Source organism: Glycine soja, chromosome 12 (assembly GCF_004193775.1).
Source record: "Glycine soja cultivar W05 chromosome 12, ASM419377v2, whole genome shotgun sequence".
Lineage (NCBI taxonomy): Eukaryota > Viridiplantae > Streptophyta > Magnoliopsida > Fabales > Fabaceae > Glycine > Glycine soja.
The window spans coordinates 2,324,388-2,334,172 of record NC_041013.1 but is presented as its reverse complement, the minus strand read 5'-3'; the positions used below and the strand labels follow the sequence as shown (position 1 = coordinate 2,334,172).

General features: G+C 34.0%; 1 protein-coding gene across 1 annotated transcript; it reads left to right on the top strand.

Moving 5' to 3' along the window:
* Nucleotides 1–2,602: 2,602 nt before the first annotated feature.
* On the top strand, nucleotides 2,603–7,425 carry LOC114378510 (auxin transporter-like protein 5). The gene is made up of 8 exons (XM_028337107.1): nucleotides 2,603–3,079; nucleotides 3,235–3,420; nucleotides 3,532–3,644; nucleotides 3,878–4,061; nucleotides 4,200–4,297; nucleotides 5,784–5,991; nucleotides 6,106–6,363; nucleotides 6,979–7,425. Exons 1-8 carry the CDS (start codon nucleotides 2,924–2,926, stop codon nucleotides 7,240–7,242), a joined length of 1,467 nt encoding a protein of 488 aa, XP_028192908.1. The 5' UTR covers nucleotides 2,603–2,923; the 3' UTR covers nucleotides 7,243–7,425.
* Nucleotides 7,426–9,785: the final 2,360 nt, after the last annotated feature.

The window sequence follows — 9,785 nt, the reverse complement described above, 5'->3', positions numbered from 1 at the left end:
TAGCTAGAGCAGCATGTTTAAAATTGAGAGTGGATTTGGTGTATGATTATGTTATCATCATGTTCTACTCTAATATAAGCAAACTAAATGGTTAAACATCAGCATGTACTCCTTTCCACACTTTAACCAAATTGAGCAATGGCTTTTGATTGCTCTTTTTAGGTTTGACTTCCAAAATATCTAGCAAGTTCACCACTAAATGGCATAGCATGCTACCAACTTTAGCAAGCATACTAGATACTAGGTACCGTTAGTTGTTTGTTTTGTTGACTCCGACAAATACAAGCATTCTGTTAGAACTTGAAATTCTGCTTCTGTTTTAACACTATCAAAAAATGCAACTTTTCATCCATGGTCCCCTATCAAACTGTGGACCGTAATATGATTCAACAATAACAAAACAAAAATAGTAACTAGCATGCCCTGTCTTAATTTAATCCAACCTTAAATAAAAACTGTATTTGTTCATGATTCCCTCTCTTGATTTGCTATTTAACAACAGATATCACCAATCAATTAATTTGTTTCTGCTGAGTCTCTTTGACAGATTTTTTTCAAACAAAAAATTACCCAAAATGTCACTAGTATTAATGCCCCAATTCGTCATATGGCCCATTAAGGTCAAGAGGCTGGTGCAACGTAAACATGAAGCAAAAATTTCATAACAAATAACACTATTCTTGGAAAACGGCTAGAGAAGAATCATAATTGAAGCAGAAAATGGAATTGTTCCTAAACATCATTTTGCTTTGAAATTGCTTCAAAACGTGCAGAACAGACTGAATGTGCTAATTATGCAGACACCCACGTTAACCACCAATTCATCTGACAATGAAGGTCAGTAGAAATGTTAGTTGGAAACAACATAACAAGGACATTTCCCCGCATGGGTAATTTAATACTACCATCAAGAGCTGATACTAATCAATGCAGTGCAAAGGTGCTGATTATGTTAAGAATATATTTGAACAAGCCAGAAGGTAGGTAATAGAATGAGGTTGGTCAAGGAGACACAAGTAACAGGGAATGTTTCTGGTCCCAGTGACTTGAAAGTGTGACTTAACAAGGAGTGGAATGTGGGCTTCCAACATTCTTCATGAATATGTTTTGCTGCCCCAAAGGCCAAAACCTTGTGCTTTTTGGACCCTCAACTCATGCATGTTTCCTTTTTATTTTAATTTCTCCCCTCATTATGATCAGCAGCACCACCAGGTAAATGATGTTCTTATCTTAATTCATAAAAAAGACAAACTCATCATGGTTTATATCATCATGAGGGGAAGGAGAATAATCAGTGAGCTCTTTAGCCAACTCATTCAAATTTTTAAAAAAGACAAATATGAAGGCTGGTAACTTTTCCTGCACTATTTGAACACACTTTCAGAAAAATTCATGACAATGAAAACGAGGGATGAAGGAAATGAACCATTTTACCTACCCATGAAATATAATGTATTTCTATGTTGTTTTTAAAGGTTAAAAACTGTTGAATAAATATGACAGAACTGAAGAAATGTTGGCTTTATTTGTTTGTTTTACTTGAAGGTAAAAAGTGATACTGTACTAAAAAAGAATAAGAAAATCTTAATGCTAGAAGTTACAATAAGAAATTCCATCTTTTGGAGGAGGGTAAAAAACAGAGAGAATCCAAGGATTAAGATATCATACACAGAATAAATAAATATATATATATATATATATTCTTTCAAGGAGAAACTAGAGAATATTAGAGTTCTAATGAAAATCAAGATAAATATTAACAATTTAGAGATGCAGCTTGGCAAGGGCACATGATCTAACAATTCTACCAATGTTTTGTCTATGTATTTATCCCGTATCAATCCCCTATGCCATTATATATATTATTATGCATATGCAAATGTAAGCAAATAAAATTGCATGTGGAATATGTTTTAATTGGGGTTTGAGCATGGAATTTGGTGGAAGGGATTCTCGAGTCTACAAAGAGTTGGCCATGTGATAAAAGCAGCTTTCTTCGACTTGCAAAGCGACCACGCCCGTTTGGCTGCAATCATGCGGTCTAGAATGCTATTATTTCCTACACTCCTTCCCTTGCTTATTTCTTTTTTCATCCTTTTGTCCTCTCCAAAATTGACCTTGTTCTCGAACAAACTATCAACTAAGCATATGCTAGACTCAACTTTGGCCAATGTAACACCATTCAAACTAAAGGGTCATACTTTGATTGATGAAAGTTGGAGCAAAATTAAAATCAACTGTATAACAATAACTATAACTAATTACCTAGTGTGCATTTATCTTATATTGCAGGCTAATTGAAAAATAATTAGAAAATGGAAAATTGAGCAAAATTGAAGTTGGGTAAAGGAAAATTTGCAATTATCATTAGCTCGGGAAGCTAGAGGCCCGCTCGTGCGGACAAGTCATCACGCTTCCTAAGTAGATAGTAAAATATGTCATTTCAGTGCAATTTACTCATTTAAATGAGCTTTGTTCAGGACTCATTGCCCAAACCAAAACCAAGACGTGAGCATTAAGGTAAAATTACAAAAAGGGACTCCAGAACCAAGGGATTTTTCTTCAAAGCACCTCCTCGGGAGCTTTTACTTTTAGTTCTTCAAAAAGTGGATTCACTCGCTTCCCAAAACTGCTCTCTCTACAATACCTTTCATACACAGTCTCTCTCTCTCTCAACCTTCGAGAACCCTTTTGTGTCCTGTATATATACACCACCACTTCAACACTCCTCAGTCCTCTCCATCCATCCTCGTTTTCATTTTCCAACCTCAACCACTCCATCACTACAAGAATAACATAACAAGTCACCACATAAAGGAGTCATCTAGAGTCATATTAGACCATAAGACGATAGGAGTTTGACACTAGCTTTGAAAGAGTGGAAAGAAAGTGAAAGTGGTCCAAGCTAGTTAGACAACAAAAAATGGCATCGGATAAGGTGGTGGAAACGGTCATAGCAGGGAACTACGTGGAAATGGAAACTGAAGGGAAGCCCAAGGACGTAAAAACCAGGCTATCAAGCTTGTTGTGGCATGGTGGTTCTGTTTATGATGCTTGGTTTAGCTGTGCTTCCAACCAGGTTGGTTTTAAGAACATATTCCCTTCCATATTCTATTAATGTTCTTTTGTTCCATTTCATAGAGTATCCAATATTATAGGCTTCTCTGTTTTTATGTTATGGTTTTCTTATGCTTTTGTTGGAATCATGTTTATGTTATGTCCTTAACATGTCAGGTGGCCCAAGTGCTGCTTACGTTGCCATATTCATTTTCCCAGCTGGGAATGCTTTCTGGCATACTTTTCCAACTCTTCTATGGTTTACTGGGAAGTTGGACAGCTTACCTCATTAGCATACTCTACGTCGAATACAGAACAAGAAAAGAGAGAGAGAAGGTTAACTTCAGAAACCATGTCATCCAGGTTCAACTCACCAACATTAACATAATTTTTTATTTAATATAAGTCCAAACAATAACCTCTTAATTAAATCTTAAATTTGATTGTCGTTTTAATCAAATAAATTTTATGCAGTGGTTTGAGGTTCTTGATGGACTCCTCGGGAAGCACTGGAGAAACGTGGGTTTGGCCTTTAACTGCACATTTCTTCTGTTTGGATCTGTTATACAACTGATAGCTTGTGCAAGGTACCTACTCCAACTTAATCTGAGTCCTCTGACCCTTCCTTTAACTCTTTCTTCATTGTTTATAGTTATACTAATTTATAGCTAAATAGATAAATTATTTATTATAGTAAATATAGTATATTTCATCTAAATTAAGACAAGGAACCAACATCACATGCATGTCCCATAATAATCTTACCTCCTGCAACAATTCATTGGGGTGTGAGTGTGAATATTGTTTTAATGTTGTTCAGCAACATATATTACATAAATGACAACCTGGACAAGAGGACTTGGACTTACATCTTTGGAGCTTGCTGTGCCACCACTGTCTTTATTCCTTCCTTTCACAACTACAGAATCTGGTCCTTTTTGGGCCTCCTCATGACCACTTACACTGCCTGGTATCTCACAGTTGCCTCTCTCCTTCACGGTCAGGTGACAACAATATTCATAAATTAAGTTACAAATAATTTATTATTATTATTATTATTTCATACATTAAATTATTAATGATATGAAACTGTCATTAATATAGTAGTAATGCTATGTTTTTCCAATTGTTATTATGCTTAGATGGAAGGAGTTAAGCATTCGGGTCCGACCAAATTGGTTCTATATTTTACGGGGGCCACAAACATTCTCTACACATTCGGGGGACATGCTGTTACTGTGTAAGACAATATCAGATATATATTCGTGTCTTTTACGTTTTCGCAAATTTGCCTGTGTTTATTTCTCTCCACTTGGCCTTGCCTTTGAACGAATAAACTAGTTGCTAGTGTCTAATTAACATAATGCCACAAGGGAAAGCGATATAACAATGCAACAATTAGGCTTAACATCATCTTGACAGTGACTCAACCTTGACTTCTGAATATAGATCTAATTAATGACCTGTCTTAAAAGTTTTTATTTATTATTTCTTATCATTTTTTTCTATTATTATTTGAGAATATTAAAAAAAACATTTGTGTTAAGTCCAAGACCAAATTCAATCCTAACACATGCTTTTTTTATATTCTCAAATAATGATAGAGAAAATGCTCATAAAAAAAATTAAGATGAGTCGCGTTAATTAGATTTATGTTCAGCTTATGTCTACAGATCGAAGCTCAAGGTTGAGTCACTGCCAAAATAACGTTAAGCCCAATAATAGTAATATATATGTTGGGACCATGATAATTTGTCCTGATTCCAACAATATATTTGCACTTGATATTTAAATTATTACTTTCAATAATAAAATAACAAGAATATACATTGAAATACAAATTAAAAATTATTTTTATTTTGTTCACAAGTTTGCTGTTAAGTAAAGTGTGGAAAAAAAAAAATAGTGTGCTTTGCATTGTTTTCTTTCTGAAAAAACAACAGAAAATATCTTGCATAGTTCATTGTTAGTACTTTTCCCCCAAAATACCCTTGATAGGCGTGGGAGGCAAAAAAAAAAAAAAGTGCCCAGTTTCTTTGCTATCTTTGAGTTTCTTTTTAGGTTGGAGAAAGCCAAGACTCTTTCTCTGAAATATTTCTATGCTTTTTATAATGAGAAGGACCCTCCCTGATAGATCCAGCTTTTCTCAGTGAGTGTTGCTTCTTAGCTTTCAGGTTTCTTCTCACAACTCAGCAAAATCAAACCTTGCGCCAACAAAATATTCCCCTCTCTTATTCTCTCTCTTTTACCTTGGGAAAAATGGTATCTTTTATCGGCGCCTTTAATCGTTATATGAAGAATTCTTCCTCCGTGTTCCATTGATTGACATTTTAGTAAATTATTTTTATTTCAACTTAATTAATTGTAACAAAACATTTAATTGAATAACAATTAATACTTAGTATGTACTAGTATTTTTCAACAATTATAAGGCGTGAATTAATATAAGAAATAAGGGGTATAATAGGAACTTTAGTTAACAAATTTCACAAAAATTAAAACATTAATATTTCTTAGTTTTTTGCGTCACACAAAGATGAATAAAGAGAATATATATGGTTTTGTTAAAGATAAAATCAAGAAGACCATATGTATAATTTATGAAGGCACGAAAATAAGAAGTAAATTTATAATTTAAGCTTTTGCAATTGTGGTGGTATGCTACTAATTAATTAGTTTCGAGAGTAATGAGACAAATATATTAATGATACTTGTACTGGTAACAGGGAGATAATGCACGCGATGTGGAAGCCTCAAAAGTTCAAGGCCTTATACTTACTGGCAACCCTGTATGTGCTGACACTGACGCTTCCATCGGCAGCAGCAGTGTATTGGGCCTTTGGAGACATGCTTCTAAATCACTCCAATGCTTTTGCTCTCCTTCCTAAATCACCCTTCCGTGACATGGCTGTCATTTTAATGCTCATCCACCAGGCAAGCATGCCCATTCATTTTTCATCTATATAATATTACATATGTATTACAATGCCTTTTGTTGTATCCTAATTGGATTGAATGATTAAATTAATATTGGGAATTTCATTGCAGTTTATAACATTCGGGTTTGCATGCACCCCATTATATTTCGTGTGGGAGAAAGCAATAGGGATGCACGAGTGCAAGAGCCTATGCAAGCGTGCATTGGTGAGATTGCCCGTGGTGATCCCCATATGGTTCTTGGCCATCATATTCCCCTTCTTTGGTCCCATCAACTCCACCGTTGGCTCTCTCCTTGTCAGCTTCACCGTTTACATTATCCCCGCCCTCGCCCACATCTTCACCTTCAAATCACCCTCTGCCAGACAGGTACCATATATATAGTTATTTTGTATCAAAATTGTCCTACGTACCTCATGGACTACTTTAACATATCCCTCCTACTAGACTTAAATTGGTTCCTTCTTCCGTACTACGCTTCATTAATTACATGTTGAGCAGCAAAAGAGAAATAAGTTAAACCAAACAAGAAAACAAAATTTAGTTTGAGTAAACTTTAGAAGGACAAATAAAAAAAGATAGCTATGTGGGTCATCCAATCTATGAAACATCACTGTCGGAACCAAATAGTTTGACTTAGCAGCACTGCACAGCACTGTTAGAATTTATTCCATTCATTGTTGGTTCTAAGTAATTTGCTCCCATATGTTGCTTACTGTTTGCTTTTACTGTGTCTAAAACCAACCACAAAGAAGAATAGGGATATGAGGAAAGGAAAATTATGAATGTGAAGAGTTAGCGTATGGTCACCGTCTAGCGGACCAAACCCGGGATTTTCTCCATAACCAATCACTTTCTTATATTCTCTATCGATCTACATTGTTTTTAATTAACCAAAATTCATATAACGTAAAGACAAATGCATGAATATTGTATTTGTATAGTGGTCTTGATTGATTCATTTTTGAACATGGTGTGATGCAGAATGCAGTGGAACAACCTCCCAAGTTTGTTGGAAGATGGGTGGGAACCTTTATTATCAACACATTTGTGGTGGTGTGGGTCCTAGTCGTAGGGTTTGGATTTGGCGGGTGGGCCAGCATGGTGAACTTCATACGCCAGATTGACACATTTGGACTCTTCACAAAGTGTTACCAATGCCCTCCACCGATTCTACCGCCTGTGCCGCCACATCAGCTCAACGCCACCGCGCCTTCGCCGCTTCACCACCCTCATCATGGCCACTAAGAATTGCACTCTTCAAATTGAGACCACCCATATATATGAAGCCACACCCTAGGCTCTTTGGTGCAATGCATATCATTGTTATGTTGAGAATGATAAATTAGTAATTAAAATGTATTGGCCGTGTCATAAACATATAATGTATTAATATTCTTCAATTATCGTTCTCTTTATGGCCTTACCTTCTATTTGGATTAGAAATTTAAAATGTCTAGAATTTGAATTATTTTGATTTTAATTTTTTTCATTTTTTGAATGTTTTGTTTAGATAAATTAATTCAAATTTCTTTCATTTTAAATTCTTTGTTTGGATAGAACAATTCAATTTCTTCCATATGCAAAATTTCAATTTTATATTTTAAATAGATGAAATTTTAATATTAAACTTTATAAAAAATAAACACAATCTAATTTTGAAATATTAATAAAAAAATATTTTCAATTTTTAATAATTTATAAATACAAAATATTGATAATTTTAATTAGGGTTGTTTTGTCTGACCACAACCAGTGATGTTTTTAAACCAACATTAACCAAGACTATTTTTCGGTCGACATCAAATAGGATTTTGTTTTTGTCAAAGTATGTCGGAAATATTTGTCAGTTGACGTCAGGCGAAGCTATTTTTTAACTAACATTGGTTGAGTCTATTTTTCAGTCAATATTGGCTAAATTTTTTTTACCAACGTCGACTAGGGTTTTTTTGGCCGACACTGGCTAAGGTCTTTTCGAACGACATTGACCAAGACTATTTTTAGCTAACATCGGCCTAAAAAATCCTAGCAGACGTTGACAAAAAAATCTACTCTATCAGCTAAAACATAGTTTGGTTGATGCTGATCAATAGAACCTACCCGATGTCGGCCGAAAAACATTATTGGTCAACATTGGTCGAAAAATCCCTAGTCGATGTTTGTTAAAAAAATATCCCTGACCAATGTCGGACAAAAAATCCTACCTAACATCGGATATAAAATAGCCTTGGCTGATGTTGGCTAAAAAATAGCTCTGGCCGATGTTGACCGAAAAAACTCTAGTGGATGTCGACTGTGAGAACCTAATTGATGACGACTAAAAATAGTCATGCCCGATGTTGGTCAAAAATACCTAACTGGTGTTAGCAGAAAAAATCCTAGCCAACATCAACCAAAAAACCTAGCTAATGTGATTAAGAAATAGCTCTGACTGATGTTAGCCAAAAAACCCTAGTCGATGTTAGCAAAAAAATCCTAACCGACATCGGCTAAGAAAATCTAGTTAACATCAGTCAAAACACCCTAGCTAACATCGGTTAAAAAAAACCTTAACCGATATTGGCTAAAAATAGTTTTGGCTGATGTTGGCTGGAAAATCCTATTTGACGTCAGCTAAAAAATCCTAACAGATGTTTACTCAAAAGTTAGTCATGACTTATGTCAGTAGAAAAAATTTAGCCAAAATTGGCTAAAAAAATCATTGGTTAACACCAACTGAAAAAATTTGGATGACAACGATCAAAAAAATCCTTGGCCGACATTAGCAAAAATTTCTCATGAGTGACGTCATTGAGAAAATAACCCTAACCAACATCATCTAAAAAAAATCTTAGCCGATATCGGCAAAAAATAGTTTTGGTTGATATCATACAAAAAAATTGTGATCGAAAAAATTTCGACCAACGTCAATAAAGAACAACTCATGTCGATATCAGCCGTAAAAACTTTGGTCACCTGTAGTTGAGCGAAAAAGAGTCTCGAACAAGAACATGAGTTAGAGTGAGCATCTCCAAAAAAAAAATTTCAAATTCTATATTTTTTTAGAGAATTTGAAATCTCACTATTTAAGTCAATTAAAATGATTCATAAAAATACTATAAATTAAATCTCCTTTCAAATACTCTATCCAAACAAACTATTTTATCATAAATCATTTTAAATTCCTTAAAAAAATGAATTTTTTTACTAAATTGCTCCATCTAAACATAGGGTTAAGGTAGTTTTCAGCACTTTGTCATGATCAGTTATCATAAGAAGAAAAAAGAAAATAAAACGAAAAACTTTATGAATTTTGCACACATTAAGCTTGTTTGATTTTTGATCGACTAATTAAACATATTTATAATTCGGTCATCTTTACATACTTCTAAGCTTATACTATTTCTCTTTCAAAGGAATATACATTTCCGAAAACAAAATAATTATACAAATTATTTAAATTTATAAACTAATTGTTTTTTTATATAAAATATGTTTATTAAAAGAACTAGCTACAATATAGTTGAAAATCAATTTAAATAATTAAGATACTAATAAATAATGAATGATGGCAATATTAAACAATATTACTTTTAAAATGATAAATGTTTTGCAATAATATAATAAATTGAAATATACATGTAATATGAAGTGAAAGGAATATTATACTGGATTGAAGCATTGACATGAAACTCTATGCAAGCGAAAATCCAAGACACATATGTCACTGGTACGGATAATCCACAGACCATGCTAAAGGAACGTAAGCCTTGCAAATGCCAACATAAGTCAGACGCGAGAAAACCAAGTTA

What these genes read in the sequence shown, in the direction of transcription:
- LOC114378510 (XM_028337107.1), top strand. Translation starts at nt 2,924, where the DNA reads ATGGCATCGGATAAGGTGGTGGAAACGGTCATAGCAGGGAACTACGTG. An exon ending in TTAGCTGTGCTTCCAACCAG is followed by an intron (nt 3,080 to 3,234) that starts GTTGGTTTTAAG and finishes TTAACATGTCAG; the next exon opens with GTGGCCCAAGTGCTGCTTAC. An exon ending in TCAGAAACCATGTCATCCAG is followed by an intron (nt 3,421 to 3,531) that starts GTTCAACTCACC and finishes AATTTTATGCAG; the next exon opens with TGGTTTGAGGTTCTTGATGG.